The 16,241-nt window shown below is 43.4% G+C and overlaps 2 protein-coding genes across 2 annotated transcripts; both read left to right on the forward strand.

The window, feature by feature from the left end:
- Positions 1-2,627, forward strand: LOC125898160 (uncharacterized). Its single transcript, XM_049591870.1, has 2 exons — positions 1-308; positions 562-2,627. The coding sequence occupies exons 1-2, from the start codon at positions 151-153 to the stop codon at positions 1,103-1,105; spliced, it is 702 nt and encodes a 233-aa protein (XP_049447827.1). The 5' UTR covers positions 1-150; the 3' UTR covers positions 1,106-2,627.
- A 7,000-nt stretch (positions 2,628-9,627) lies between these two features.
- Positions 9,628-10,456, forward strand: LOC125898165 (zinc finger BED domain-containing protein 4-like). Its single transcript, XM_049591875.1, has 2 exons — positions 9,628-10,057; positions 10,191-10,456. The coding sequence occupies exons 1-2, from the start codon at positions 9,710-9,712 to the stop codon at positions 10,443-10,445; spliced, it is 603 nt and encodes a 200-aa protein (XP_049447832.1). The 5' UTR covers positions 9,628-9,709; the 3' UTR covers positions 10,446-10,456.
- The last annotated feature ends 5,785 nt before the right edge of the window (positions 10,457-16,241 follow it).

Consider the following 16,241-nt stretch of genomic DNA (forward strand, 5'->3'; position numbering starts at 1 on the left):
TCATCTCACTACCTTGTCGACTGCCTGGTCCGAGAGTATCAGCACCAGGAGTAGCTCCTCACTCTGCTGCTTCAAGGTACCTTTGGACAGGCACTGAGGGCGGATCACACCCGCAAAGTAGCTAGGAAGGTTGTGCTGTCGTCTGGCACCATGTTTTCCTATGCTATTATGAACGAGAGTTGGATGATCCTGAGCTGGGTGATGCTGCAGCCTGAGTGTGATAGGTCCCTTTATACCATGTATGAGGGTCTGTCACAACGCTACACTGCAGCAGGAGTGCAGAAGGCAAACTTCCAGTGGGTTGACAGGTATAAAGAATAAGTTTCAATTGAAAACATTACTTTAGTATTTTAACTTGTTGTACATTACATATTTTTTTAAATGTTATTTTTGTGTGTTTTTTTTGCACGGTTTATATAGTAACTGACATTTTGTTAGTAGGCCAAATACATACCAAAAAATAAAAGATTGAAAACTTGCAGTAAATTGTTTTATATTGTGAATAAGACCCATTTTGTACATAACAAATTGTAAAATATTTTTGTCTTTTCAATGTTTTAGGGACTGCTGTGCTGCCTTTAAGGTCCTGCAACCTGAGGCTCAGGATCACATCTCATGGGACTGCCGGAGGACGTCAGAGGCCATCGTGGCACAAGCAACCTCTGGAAACCTGGCAAACAACAGTGCCTCAAGACTCAAGTTTAACCAAGACATCACCATCAAGTTAGACTTGTTTCACTGCATGCGCCGGTTTACCAGAGAGTATGTGTCAGAACACCATCCATTTTATAGTTCCTTCTCCCAGTTCCTCTCTGCAGCGTTCGTTGTGGTGGACCAGAGTGACCTCAGGAGGCTCCAGGAGGCATACACGTTCTTCAGAATCTCTCCTGCTGATCCCACCAAGCAGCACATCAGAGAGCACTGTAGAATGACAGTGCCACAGCCCAGAGAACTGCTGCAGAGGGTAGAAGATGTGTTACATCATTTCTACCTGGCAAAGGACAGCAAGGATGTGCCCCTCTTCAAGGCCTCCATGTTGAGGGTGTGGAGGATCCAACGCATCTACATCCTGAGAGGCTGCCTGAGCGACCCAGAGGTGACGTAGGGAATCCTATACAGGTATGGTGGCACCTTGCAGCTCAATTACACCAAGGGCACAGGAGCTGCTGTACCTATTTGGATTCCCCTGAGAGGCACATCTCAGCAGGAGGGCTTCCACCTTCACCAAAAAAAAGTGGGTGACAGGGAACCGGGTTTCCTGTGAGCTCTTCCAGGCCCAGGCCTTGACTGGAGTGGTGAGGTGGAACTTTCAGAGGCTGGTGGTCCTGACGCAGCCTGGTGTGGAGCTGCCAGCTGTGTTTGACCCCCTGTTGATCACACAACTCAACACAGCCTCTGTCAGAGTGACAGGGAGGGCCAAATATGCAGCTCTACAGACATTAAACAGGGACACAGGGGAGCGATTTGGGCTGCAGTATGTAGAACTGGGCTGCCGTCCGGTTGTTTTAGACTGGGACATACACGGGACACAAGTCAACACTGAAGCTGCTGAAGTCATGGAGATGGAGTATCACTTCTCTGATGCTGCAGTGAGCACAGACTCCCAGGTAATCCAGGTTAATCACTCTGTAAATTACTGACGGACTGACAGACAGATTGAAGAAATCACTATACTTGATTCTATATTTCAGGAGCCCAGTGATGATGGAGTTGGACCAGTGCCAGTCCTGTCTTCCCAACAGTAACAGGGATTGTGCTGCTGCCCCTCACCAACTTCCATTCTGTCACTGTTTCTGTCAGTGGTTCAGAGAGATGCTGGATTGTATGGCTCTCATAGAGGGGGTGGGTCTGAATTGATGTTATGGACAGTTACAGTCAGGAAACTTTCAGCAGCCCTAGAAGTCACTGTGCCTGTTGTGACCTTGCCCCCTGCCACGTTCAACCCTCCACCTGTGGCTCCCCCCCAAGAGGAGTCACTGAGCCGAGCCACAGTGGATAAGATTGTCAAAGACATTCTAGGGAAACAGCAACAACAGCAGGAGGAGCAGAAGGAGAAGACCAGGAACTGTGTAGCCTGCGGTCAGCCAAAGTCCTGATATCTCGGCGATGGCTCTTCTGTTCATTTTTTTTAATAATCAAAAACGGAAAAGTACTTCTACTGCTCCACGAAGGTGTTTAACACGTATGCAGCTGAGGGCCTCAAAGACTCTCGGATGTCTTTCCAGGACTTTGCTGCATGTCCTTTCTTTGAGTGGGAGCTGGAGACGGCCAAACAGAGGTCGGCTGAGTGGTGGAAGGTGGCAGAGGAGAGGGCAAAGAGGAAGAGTGAGGTGCAGCTGCCAAAAGGTCGTCTGTGCAGTGCGGCCGGGAGTGCGGCCAGGAGTGGGGATTTCAGCACCATGGACAAGCATCTCCTTTTAAATGTGTTTGCTGCTAGCGAAATTATACATAATAAATGAAGACAGTAACATTTTTTCAATAAAAAACAATGAGTTGAACGTTCATTTCAAGCTTTTGTACTACAACGAATTTCAGAATTGTGTGATTGCGGCCGGAGAGCAGGCAGCAGCGCTTGATGCAGGAAACTCAATATGGACTTAAAAATCAGTTTCGGAGTGGGGGTGGTTCGGAACGGCGGTGTTTCAGAATGGAGGGCTGTCCCCAGCTGGGCAGCGCGTCTGTGCTCTTCTAGAGCATCATACCTTGATGAAGTGAAAGGAATAAAAATAAAGATAAAATGATAACCCTTTTACTTTTATTATTATTATTATCTTATTATGCAAACTGAAGAATTAAATTTATTTATTTGGGCGATTTAGCTTTTTTCTCTGGAGTGGAAACTGACGCAAATGAGCTCATTAATCAATGAGGGGGAAAACAACATGATTCGACTATTAGTCGGCTAAAGGACAAATCTGTCAAATGCTGCTTGCCGTGCTGCTGTAGCTCAGTCGTAACTGTAACTGATGCTGAGACTCTACTGACTGCGTGACTGGTAGACAGCGATGGGTGGCGCAACAGGTCAAAACACAAATTCAAAACATAAACATGATTTGCAGACTGCAAAAAAATTTTTTAGATGCAAATATTCTGGCTGTACTATTGTTGTCAGTGAGATCAGTATGTTATATAAACATTATTCCTTAGTCTCTGTGACATATTAGGATGATTTGACAACTATTTGCTTTAGATTTCTTACATATAGCTCCTTTAAATGCAGTAGATTTGTGTTATGCAGACACAATGTAGCAAAATATTTTAAGCCAAATATGGGGAGTTTTGTCTGGGTGCAGTGGGATTTGAACCGCATCTCTCTGGGCCAGTGGCGCTGTTTCGGTGTGTTAATAAATGACACACAAAAGAAATGAACAAATGCAAACGTGTGTTGTAGAGCTGCAACGATAGAAAGACAGACATGATGCCGTCACACTCAGGGTATTTGTTTTTATTTTAAAACTTTAAAATGGGGAAATAACCAGTGTGTCACTCTGCAGTAGTAACAGGTTGTAGCACAGTACATCATCTTCACCACAAGATGTCAGTCTAACACAGTCAGAGGGCTAGCAGACATGTAGAGTTGGGTATAACGCGTTGGAGTACTTTGATTACTTTTTGCAGTAACGAGTAACCTAACACGTTAGTTTGCTGTTTGAGTAATCAAATACTTAAGTACATTTTCAAACAAGACATCAGTTACTTCCGTTACTTTTAGAACACTGGTCCTTCAGCTCCGAAACAGCAACGGCTGTCGTTTGGTTAACGGAGATAACATTAAACCTATCAGTCTGACAGAAGCCACGGAGCTTGTGGCTCGTTACGTGGTCGAAGAAATGTTGCCATTGTCTACGGTGGAGTCTAAATACCGTATTGACCCAAACATAAGATGATATTTTTTCCCTTAAAAAATGCCTGACAATGAAGCCTCATCTTATATTCGGGGTCTAAGGAGTTACCCATGTAAACCAATAGGTGGCGCCATATTAGCGCTTTTCTCTCTGTCAGTGTTTAGAGCAGTGTGACCCTTGCGTGGTCCTGTAAACAAGTCGGCTGGAGTGGGTGTGTACTGAATGATGGAAAGATGCAGCCAGGGCACAGAGATCCACTTGAAAAAAGTGCTTCCAAAGTCGGGCAGGTGAATAAAAATGAAAGAAGTTATGATGCGAATTTTAAACTTATGGTTGTAAACGAGGCTGAGAGAACGAACAACGTGAGGGCAGGAAAAAGATACGATGTGACTGAGTGCAATGTACGACGATGGCGGTCCCAGAAAGATGAGCTAAAAAATGCTCACAGCCAGAGAAGAAGCTGTCGTGGTCCACAAACGGGTCACTTCAATGAGACTGACAGGAGGGTATGTGATTATGTGAATGAGAAACGTAATGAAGGAATGCCTATCACGAGGGCTGTGATGCAGCAAAAAGCACTTGAGGTAGCCACAGAACTCAACATACCCCGCACCGAGTTCAAAGCTAGTATGGGCTGGTGCTGCAGAATGATGCGACGTAATGGCCTGTCCCTCAGACGCAGGACAAACCTAGCCCAGCGTTTGCCCGCAGACTTCAGAGAGAAGCTGGTGGCTTACCAGCGTTATGTCATAAACCTGAGAAAGAAGCATGAATATCCCCTGGATCAGATGGGCAACGCAGACCAGACACCTGTTTTTTTTTCGACATGCCCACATCTGTCACCATTCATAAGAGAGCAGACAAATCAGTGATGGTGAAGTCTACAGGAAACGAGAAGAGCTGCGTTACCGTCATGTTAGCCTGCCTCACTGATGGGACCAAACTCCCCCCCTATGTGATTCTGAAACGAAAAACTCTCCCCAAAGATCCTATACCGGCTGGCATAATTGTGCGTGTACAAGAGAAAGGATGGATGGAGACCAGGCTCGTGGTGGACTGGCTTAAAGTTGTGTGGGCCAGACATCCCGGGGGACTTAGACGGAGGCAAAACATGCTGGTGCTGGATGCTTTCCGTGAACACGTGACAGAGGAAGTCAAGAAACAAGTGAGTGAGATGAATGGGGACTTGGTGATCCCGGGTGGAATGACAGGTCAGCTGCAGGTCAGTGTGGTTTGAATCATTTTATTGGGAGATTGAAAAGATACAGTATGAATTTATGAAGCATGTTAGCTGTCTAGCCTACATTTCGTGTAGCTCAATGTTTATCAGTAGGCTATGTGTACATAACAGCAAGGCCTATAATGGTAAAAAAAACCCAAAAAACCTTGTTACAGGTTTTGGATGTGGTCGTAAACAAGCCATTCAAGAACAATCTGTGGAAGAACTACACAGCATGGCTCCTGGCTGGTAACCATGTCCTGACACCTTCTGGAAAAATTCAGAAACCTCCTGTCCATCTTCTCTGCGAATGGATCCGGCAAGCATGGGCAGACGTGTCCTCTGAGAGCATCATCAACGGGTTCAAGAAATGTTGCATCTCAAATTCTCTGGATGGAACCGAGGATGATTTGATGTGGGAGGAGCCGGGGCGGCGGCAGAGGGCGACAACGAGAGTGGGAGTGAGGAGGAGGAACCCAGTGATGCGGAGGATGCAGCTGAATGAATGTGGAGAAAAAAAACTGTTCGTGGTGTTCTTTGGATGTTAATGCTCTTACATTTTGCAGACTGTTCTGACACTGTTTGTCAAGCAAATGTGCACCGTTTAGGACAAGTTGCACAAGTTAGGCCAGTAGGCCTATGCCTGTTTTATTGCACTGCTTCATGGCATAGAACCATGAAGTGCGTTCTGCGCTCTGCCTATTTGCAGGGCTATGGGAGATTTTATGATTTTTTGTACAAGGAAAACAATAAAATGTTTTTTATGCAAACAAGATTTTGTCCAAAGAAAAAGTATTTTTTCAAATAAGGGTCTTGAAAAAGAGGGGTCGTCTTATATTCAGGGTCGTCTTATATTCGGGTCAATACGGTAGGTGGAGTAGGACTCGCTGACAGACATATTTCAGACTCAGGACTTGCATTATGTCTGGTACATGCTACACGCTGGTACTCACCAATTATCCCTGGTCATTGGGTTATTCTTGTCCTATTTTTATTTTACTATTATTTGAGTCACTGTGTTTGTTCATGTGCCAGCCGACATGTTGTTGTAGTCACCTAAAAGTGTCAGCAGATGGCAGGAAATACATTTGAATCACCATACGTAAACTATCAAGCTACTGTATCTTCCACAGGAAGTTCTGACAAATGTTTCAGAATAAAAGCCTATTTAGAAAATGGAGGGATTCTCTAGCCGAGCTTATAAGGGGCTTTTAATTTGAAACAAGTGTTGAGTTTGAAATGAAGGTGTGATATGTTAACTTTACAAAGACAACGGAGCGGATAAAAAGTAAATATATAAACACACAAAGGGATTAATAAATAACGGACCGTCTATAATGTAGTTTGTTTCAAATGAAGCTGGGAGCCTCTGCAGTTGTGGTGAGTAAAAGTCCCGCCGCTATTTGTTAGTGTTATTACTTTATGTCCGACCGTGAGGATGTACCATTGTTTGCTAGCTTGATGCTAATGACAGTAACGTTAACTCAGCAGATTGACAAAGTGCCTCTGCTGTTTCACACCATCATTTCCCTCTTTTACTCTGTGTGGTAACATCCCTAGAGGAAATATTAAAAACGCTGGGGTGTTGTTGTCATACAGTTGTCTACAGCAGCAGATCGTTGTGTGTTTCTACTGGTCAAAGTGACGGCTGTGATGGGAGAGTTGGATCTCAGTGAAGGGCAAGTGGTCCATAGCTTTAATTTTGGAGACAAAAAAATGTAGGCTTAGCACCCTGTGGTCCATTGCCCAATAGGAAATGTAGAATACTCAAAAGTACTTTAAAAGTGCTTGAATTACTTTTCTCAGGGAGTAACGTTGGAAGTACTTTTAATCTGATCTGAGGAACCACCTTCAGATCAGTGCGGGGAAAACCAAAGAGCTGGTGGTGGATTTCGCAGGCGCAGACTCCTCCCCCCAACACCGGTAGACATCCAAGGAAAGGACATTGAGATGGTGACATCTTATAAGTACCTGGGTGTTCATCTTAACAATAAACTGGACTGGACTGATCACATAACAGCACTGTACAGGAAAGGCCAATGCAGACTCTACCTGCTGAGGCGGCTCAGGTCTTTTGGAGTGCAGGGGGCGCTCCTGAAGACCTTCTTTGACACTGTGGTGGCATCAGCCATCTTTTACGGAGTGGTCTGCTGGGGCAGCAGCATCTCGGCTGCAGATAGGAAGAGACTGGACAAGCTGATCAAGAAGGCCAGCTCTGTCCTGGGTAGGCATGGGGCGATACGCGATATTATCGCGTATCGCGATAAAAAACGGCCGCAAAAACTGTATCGCTGGGTACTGTAGTTATCGCCAAAAAAGAAAGAAAAAAAGAAAGTGTCAATTCACTCGTCCTGTTGCATATCCGGTCTAGACCGGAAACGGAAACTGCTGCACGAGGGAATACAGCGCCGGGCCGGAGCGCCGGGCGGAAGTGAAGAAGCCCCCAGCCCCGCAGCAGCTAAGCACGCAGCAGACGACAAGCCAGTGTTGTTGTTAGCGCAGCGAGCATGGCAGCGAGCGCCGAGCAAAACATGGAGCTCTCATCTGAGTCAGAACCTGAAGGCGACGCCGAAACTACTCTTTATCCACCGAACAAAAAGGTCAAATCCGTTGTGTGGGAATTCTTTGGCTTCGTCAACAAAAAGCAGGAAAAAGACGAGCCTCCGGTGTGCAGGAGATGTTTAAAAAAAGTTCCAGCCCCTCGGGCTAACACTTCAAACCTTCGGGCCCACCTCAAGGAAAAACATCCAGACCTGTTCACCGAAGTCATGGTAAGAACATTTAATTCATAGTTATTGTTTACGTTTGTTTTAAAAATGATTAAACGCTGACGCTGTTTGTGAATCTGATCGAGTCGAGATGCTGTACGTGCAGCTAGCCTGGGTTCCGCCTGCTTCGCTAGTTCGGCGATCTGTTTAGTTCTCACTTCCATTGCAAGCCAGCGAGAACTAACAACTGCCGAACGTAGCGCATCAGCCTGAATCCAAGCCACCGCAGCTGCCTGCGGTGATGCTGCTTTAGCTACGAAGCTAAGCCAGGCTCACACAGTCACAACAAGGCAACACGAACTGAACGAATAAATAAATAATAATGTGGTCGCGTTTCTGTGCACCACACGGCACGCAACCAAGTGTAATATGACATTATTTCTAAAGCTGAACGATGAACATGTAAACGCTGTTTGCAGTTCCTTCTAATAAAGCAGTGTTTCTCAAAGTGTTTATCCCGGGACTCTGCGGGTTCTTTAGGAGGGTCTAAATTGACCCATACAAGTCTGTAACTCTGACAGCAATAGCATACAAATGTAACTAAATGGACAATTTTGTTCCATTTGTATGCTTTCAGAGAAACCTTGAAATTTAGAAGTTTGAGAAACACTGGCTTTAATAAAGCAATAAGCATTCAACATTATGTAAAGTGAACAGAAATAAAGACTACATAATTCAACCTGCATAATTAATGATACTATATAAACAATACACTTAAAGATGAAATAATACTATAATAGTATACTTAAATTAATAGTTATTGGGTTGGTTGAGTTCATGCTTCTGACATTATTTTTTTTTATTTGTAGGCTGCTTCACCTCCGGCACCCAAAGAGTCTACTGCTGCTGTGCAAGTGCAACCAAGCGTTCCAGAAATGTTCGCAAAAAAAGCTGAATTTGCACCAACATCAAAGACTGCAATGGAGATTACCAACGAAATAGGATATTTCATAGCAAAGGACATGATGCCATTTCGCACAGTTGAAAGGCCTGGCTTTCTAAGGCTCATGAGAAAAGCATTTCCACTGTACAAAGTGCCAGGGCGACAGTACTTCTCCAAAACATTGATACCAGACATGTACAACAGGGTTAAAGATGAGACCATTGCAAAGTTGGCGCAGGGTTCTTCCTTCGCTGCTACCACTGACATCTGGACAAGTAGTGGAGGTGGAGGTGAACCATATTTGAGCTTCACCATACACTTTGTGACACCAGAATGGGAATTAGAGTCCAGGTGCCTAGATACTGTCATCTTTCCAGAAGACCACACTGCTGAGAACATCAGAGAGATGATAGAGAACATCCTTCAAGAGTGGAACATCAAGAAAGAGCAACTGATGTGCATCACAACAGATAATGCTTCAAACATGCAAAAGGCCTTGCACTATTTCAGTAACATGTGGCTTGGTTGCTTTGGTCACAATTTAAACCTGGCCATCTCAAATGTCCTGAAGATGAAACGTGTAGAAGAGGGTGTCCGAGCCTGCCGTCACACTGTCCAGGGCTTCTCAAGGAGCTGGAAGAGGAAGCGATCTCTTAAGGCTAAGCAAAAGATCCTGAAGATGGATAAAAAAGCATTGATCCATGATGTGGTTACTCGGTGGGGATTGACCTACAAAATGTTGGACCGGTTCCTTAACCAACAACAAGCAATCAGTGCTGCTCTGGCAGAAGAAAGAGGTGCATGGCACCTGATGCCAAAAGATTCTGACATCACTGTCATGGAGACGTGTGACCTCCTTGGCCAACTTCACCAGTTTACAGATGGACTGGCCTCAGAGACGAGGGTCACGCTCTCTGCTCTCAAGCCATTCTTGGACCACATCCAAACTGAGATCCTGAATGTATGTGAAGAAGATGGATCACTGGTCATAGAGATGAAGAGGATGATGAGGGAGGACCTTGACTCAAGATATTCGGAGGACGTTGAGAGAATGATTGACCTTGCTTGTTTCCTAGACCCTCGGTTCAAAGGACAGTTCTCTGAAGATCTTGAGAACACAATCTCCGTCTGTGTAGAGGAGGCCCTAAAACTGGTGTGGGCCACACCAGTTAGAGTCCGACAAGAACACCTGGAGGAGCCCAGTCAGACTCAGCCCACTGCCAGTGCCAGAACTGCAGAGTCCCACAAGACACCTAGCCTAACTGGCTTGCTGAAGAAGATCATGGCAACCAAGAGGCAGCGAGCTGAAGAAGAAGGGGCCAGTAGCACTCCTGAAGAGAAGGTGAGATGAAATGTGATCCCAGGAGGAAATAATAACTTTATTTGTTCAGCTCTAATATTTATAGAAATATTTGAATATATCATGAAAACAATTTGATCAATGTTTTGTGTGTGTGTTTGTTTCATCATGACAGGTGAGGGCGGAGGTGAAGGTCTACATGTGTCTTCCATCCATTAAGGAGGAGGAGGATCCGTTGCTGTGGTGGAGGCAACATGCAGAGGAAATGCCTCATCTCTCCAAGGTCACACGCCGGCTTTTCTGCATACCTGCCACTAGTGTTCCTTCGGAACGTGTCTTCAGTGCCAGTGGACACATTGTTACGCCTCAAAGAACCAAACTTAAGCCAGAAAAAGTGAACATGCTGACATTTTTGCACTTCAATCTGTGAAGAGCTATGGTTTCACATCTCATTCAGGCCAAAAGTCACACAAGGCTACCAGGTAGAAGCCAGTGTTATTTTTTTATTTATTTTATTAATATTATTTTATTAATACTACTCTCAGAGTAGTACAATCAGTGTGTTTTGACTACTGTGGCACTTTATTTTCACTCAATGTCTTCTACATGTCTGGTAAGAATGCACCTTCTTTTCAATTACAGCATCCTTTACCTGTTTGGCAGAGCAGAGTGTTGGTGCTTTGACCTCGTAGATACCTGTATATCTTTGTGTTGGACATGCATCCCGTTTGTTTTGTACAGAGCAGTGCCTTTATTTTATTTATTTTCCCTAGAGAGCTGTACTAAGTAGCAACCAGGCAGCCACTGTTAACTTTTCAGAGTAGTACAATCAGTCTGCATTTGGCTCTACTTTGTCACTTTTATTTTTTCACTCAGACAGTGTCTTCTACATGTCTGGCAGTAGCAGATGCACCTTGTTTTCAATTACAGCAGCCTTTACATGTTTGAATAAGCAGTCTGTTTATTGTTGCTTTGATCTCGCTGTATATTCATATCTTTGTTGCTGGACATGCAGCCTTTTGTTTACAGAGCAGTGCCTGTGCTCAGGACTCTCAGGAAAGTACTTTATTGAAAAAAGAAAGTTGAAAGAAGTACTATAGTTTGCACTTGCATAGTTTCATAATGCATTGCACTACACTGTATTTTCTCTACCTCAAGTGTCAGTGTTGATTCTGTTTACAGGCCCTGTTTTCAGAATAAATGTTCTGAAGTCACGTGATTCCACGGTTGTTGTTTTTCCTAGTATTTTAAGACTTTTATAAGCGACGCGCTAATATCGCGATAATATCATAATCGTGATATTTTTGGCCACTAATATCGTGATATGAAATTTTCATATCGTCCCATGCCTAGTCCTGGGATGCTCTCTGGACTCTGTGCAGGTGGTGGGAGAAAGGAGGACGACAGCCAAGCTGTCATCTCTGAGGACTAATGACTCCCATTCTCTGCAGGAGGAGATAAAAGCTCTGGAGAGCTCCTTCAGCGATAGACTGATTCACCCACAGTGTGGGAAGGAACTAAGGATGCACCGAATATTCGGTAACCGAATATATTCGGCCGAATATTGCAAAAAAACACACATTCGGTATTCGGTGGAATAAGTTAAAAGCAAGGCCAAATAATAGCGGCGTGTTTTGATAACGCAATCAAACGGCGTGCTGTGACGGGCGGAGTAAAATGTTGGCAGTGTGGCGATCCATCCGTCACGGCACTCGCATTTGCGACTAAAAATAATTTTGAGCGAGCAAAATAGGCTTAAATCATTCAGCACGCTGTGCGAGCAGCCTACAGATTTCAACCAGCAGCAGAAACGAAAGGCGAATCCCACCAATTGTGGGTTGAACGGGGGTCAAAGACACAGACAGGAATGTATTCCTATCAAATATGGCGGCCATTGGCTTACCGGCGACGGAGAAGTCGGTTCCAATAATATCCTCTTCTTGGCATCATGACTGCCCAGAAGTACCTGAACAGCCGAGCCAGCCGAACACAGGTATGTGACATGTCAGAGGAGAAACGAGCCTTTCACATTTCTCTCTTTCTGGCAGTAACGGCCCACAAACCTCACCGCACTTTAGGGACTGTTCATTACTTATCAAGGGACTGTCAGGGGAGGAGGGTGGCTGGTTGATTTTTATTTTATTTATTTATTTTATTTTGATCCCCCTATGTTAATCACTTATTGATGCTGTTTTTGAAGTATGAATAAGTCAATAAGTAATTTATTCCATTGAAATATCATTGATGTATTATAGAAAAGTGATTTATCTTTTTATAAATGACAAAAGGCACATCTGCCTCATTTTCGCTTGTGGTATCGTGATACTACTTAGAACCATGATATTTTCATTGGTATCGTACAGTGGGTCCCAATTTTGGTACCGTGACAACACTAATCTGGAGGGGGTTCATCTGCACAAACTAATGAAAAACTAAATAATGATATTTGGTATTCGGTACTCTGTATTTGGCCAAGCGTTTAATAATATTTGGCTTCGGCCACAAATTTTCATTTCGGTGCATCCCTAGAAGGAACGCTATCGCAGGTCCTTCCTGCCTGCTGCTGTCAGGCTACATAACCAGCACTGCTCACAGTAAACTGCACCATGGACACTTTAGGGACACTATGGACACTTTATGGACACCATAATAAGCATAACCGTCCCCCATGTTGTTGTTGTTTATTTGCACATACAATATTCACTTTGCACTAAATATGTTCACTTTAATCCATTACTCACTTTTAATTCACTGCTCATTATTATTATTATTTATTGCTGTTTCTTGTATTTTTTGTACTCTTTTTGCATGCCTAGTTTGTTTTACGTTTTTAAATTTTGAAATCTTTAATCTGACTCTTTCCCCTTGACTGCTGTAACACTGGAATTTCTCAATTGTGGGACCAATAAAGGTGTATCTTATCTTATCTTAAAGTAACTAAGTTACTTTACTCAGGGATTAACACAGTAAAGTAACTGGTTACTTTTTTAAAAAGTAACTCAGTAACATACTTTGATTACTTTTAAAGTAACCCTTACCCAACACTGCAGACATGAGCCACTACTTCTACTACAGGAAGCTGAGAACAGACCAATTTTAGTGGACCTTTCAGTTACGTCGCAGCAGTGTGCACACACTGGTGGCAGATAAACAGCAGACACTGATGAGAAACATTTGAGATACCCAGAATAAAAATTTCTTCTTGTGCCGCTGGATGTCAGAACAAGTTCAATTTTTATTGAAAACCGTCGCTGAGGACGCTGTTTGAAACTAAACGAAGACCTTTATGTTTGCTAGAATTTGATGTCAACAAAAAATCTGCATAATATTGACATATCCCAGACAGCACGCATACGTCTCGCCGACGTCGGCACGATGAATAAAGCTGCATCGGCAAGACGTATTATGGAGAGCGTTTGCTCATTGGGAAGACGTCGCCGAGACGGTAAAAAATGCCCTCCAGACGATGTTTGGACGATGAATCAAAGATGCTAAGCGCAGCCCCTCTACAGCTTTTATACGACCTTTATTTAGGTCGGATCATTCAATTAGTATAAATATCTCCATATCCATAGTTGAAATTAACATGTATTTACTTAAAATGTGATAGGAATATGGCAATATCATAACAAAAAAACAATATGCTTGACCACTAAATAGCTTTGTAATATTGTGTGTGGATAAAATAAAGAGACGGGTACGATTCAAGTTTGTGATCATAAATTTATTTCCAGCAGCATATCCAAAAGAGCCCCAGCACAAAAAGGATAAACAGAACAGAAAACATATGGCAGGTCGGGAGACGAACACAGGCAGCAGGGTCTGGATTGCTGGGAGACGCAGTCTGCAGGGGAGCCCGGGTTGTTCACTGTGGATTGAGGAGCAGTTACGTGTCCAGTCCGTGCTCCTCATCCTTATAACAAGTCCCCATCCTCGCTCCTCTGTCCCGCAAACACTATTGTGGGTGGAGGAAACAGAGAAAGTGCACAAAATTACGCTCTGGTATATCCAACCAGCTCTGACAGAAGCACACAGACCTTTTTCTCCCCGGGTCATGCCGGTCTCATGGGGTCGGATATAACATCTTTTGTATGTTAGAAATCATAATTGTTTAATCCTTGTTTTTTCTGGATCCCGATAAACACACAGACACAAACACTACAGCTGTTCCAGTTGTCATGCTGGCTGATCTGTGTAAGACGATCTGACAGCTGTGATTCCATCCTGCGCGAGATTTATCGGGCTTTACAATTCTAATAATAATTAATTTTTTCCTTATTAGTGAGATTAAGTTTAAAGACGCACGCATACGACTGTTCAACATATATGAAGGTGTTTTGCGATTGTGATGTGTGTGCGCCTCAGCTGTGTGCGAGACACACACGTGCACGCCGTTAACATATTTACACTTAATTGCTGATAGAAAATATGTTTAAAGGACACTTTACTAATCCACACTCCTGTATTCTGCGGTTCCTCCGCTGGTGCGAGCCGAGGCTGCCAGAGCGAGCCTTGCGTAATAACAAAGCAATAAATAGTAGGCTAGTAAGATCAGTCAATTAGAATATGCGCTTTGTGTTAATTAATAGTCTGTGTTGTGTTTTACCGGCGCACAACACGCACACACATATCTGCTGCATGTTTTATGACAGTAAACTGTCGCCCTACATTTTTTTCTGAATATATTTTAATGTGTTCTGTGTTTAAAAAGATAAATAAATAAAACATTTTCGGAAATGGTCTTGATTACATTTCCTGGGAATCCACACACCTCACTGGCAGGACAGGACGGCAGTTTGACAGCCCGAGGATGGTGGAAGTGGACAGTGTTTGTCATTTCCATATAATTTTTTGTCAAAGCCACAGGGAGCCACTCAGAAGATCAAAGAACCACATGAATAGGGCTGCACCTTATGATTTTTTTTTAATTATTTGATCAACTAATCGGAGGATTATTTTTAATCATTTGATTAATAAAATAATTAATTTACCTAAAATAAATATCAAAAAAACTCTCATTAATATTTCAGTATTTTATTCAATTAATATCCACAGACACATAGCTCATTAGAATAATAATGGTGACATCTTTTAAAGTTAGTCTGTAAATTTAGAGTTCCACCATATCTATTAGACTCGCGGCCGCGGTACTTTCCAAGGTGCTAATGCGCTGTCCAAGGTGCTGATCCCGACTATGTTCATTGGTTTGTTTGTTCGGAACTGTTTTATGGTTATTTTCTGTAGTTATTTTTGCACAATTTCAGATTGTAGTTTGACAGAGTCCATAAATAGCCTTTTGGAGGTGTGTGGATTAATATTTTCCCATTTTCTATCCTGGAAACAGAGGCGCTCTATCCCGATGTATGTATGTATGTTCCCAACCTCAACACTTTAGTGTATTTTCTGCTGATATTAATAATTATTATTGAGGAAGAAGATCACCATTTCAATATTAATCAACATTATTATGAACATAAAATAAAATTGTATGCATTCCCTGGAGAATTTGGCATCTTTCTTCAGTGAGGTTCACTTTGTGCCACAGCCAGCTCATGGTAAATCCATCACATGCAGTATTTCATCCCGATAGGTTTTGGATTAAGTATAAATCCAGTGATCTTTAAGCTCCGAGCTTCACCTGGGATTTTATCTGAGATTCTAAAAGTTGCAGCAAACATAAATCCAGCGGATTTTATCCATCCAGCGTAGCGCACAGTTTGCATCTTCATTGTTTAATATCTTGAACTATTTCCACACAAAGCTGGTGGCAGACAGCGTGTTATGTGTCTCATTCAGATGGTAGAGACAAAAGTTATTGTATTAAGTGAATTCATAACATGCTTGAATTCATGGCGATTTGTGATCGTTAACCAATTAATAAATGCACCCGGTGTACTCAGCTGGTAGCAAATAGGAGCCAGAAAAAACACACACACACACACAGCCCAAGCTTGATCGCACATAGCTGCCGAACTCCAGACCGCTCTGGAGGAGAGGCGGAGGCAGAGTGGAGCTTTTAGGCAAATAAACATCGCGAGTCACGATTCTGTTCGGATTCGACTTCATGAACGCACAGATGTACAGAGAAGGGAGGGGGGACTGTAAAATGGAGGGTCATGACAGAAACAACTGGAGTCTCTTGCGCTTTCCAGTGACGGTGCACTAAAACACACCCTGAGGCGGATATTAGCTTTACTTCCAGTACGAACACACCAACAATAACCCA

The sequence above is a fragment of the Epinephelus fuscoguttatus genome, linkage group LG12, assembly GCF_011397635.1.
Source record: "Epinephelus fuscoguttatus linkage group LG12, E.fuscoguttatus.final_Chr_v1".
NCBI classification, from domain to species: Eukaryota; Metazoa; Chordata; class Actinopteri; order Perciformes; family Serranidae; genus Epinephelus; species Epinephelus fuscoguttatus.

Coding starts and splice junctions, on each gene's coding strand:
- LOC125898160 (XM_049591870.1), top strand. CDS start 151: ATGTTTTCCTATGCTATTATGAACGAGAGTTGGATGATCCTGAGCTGG. Junction 309..561: donor AACTTCCAGTGGGTTGACAG/GTATAAAGAATA, acceptor TCAATGTTTTAG/GGACTGCTGTGCTGCCTTTA.
- LOC125898165 (XM_049591875.1), top strand. CDS start 9,710: ATGAAGAGGATGATGAGGGAGGACCTTGACTCAAGATATTCGGAGGAC. Junction 10,058..10,190: donor GTAGCACTCCTGAAGAGAAG/GTGAGATGAAAT, acceptor TCATCATGACAG/GTGAGGGCGGAGGTGAAGGT.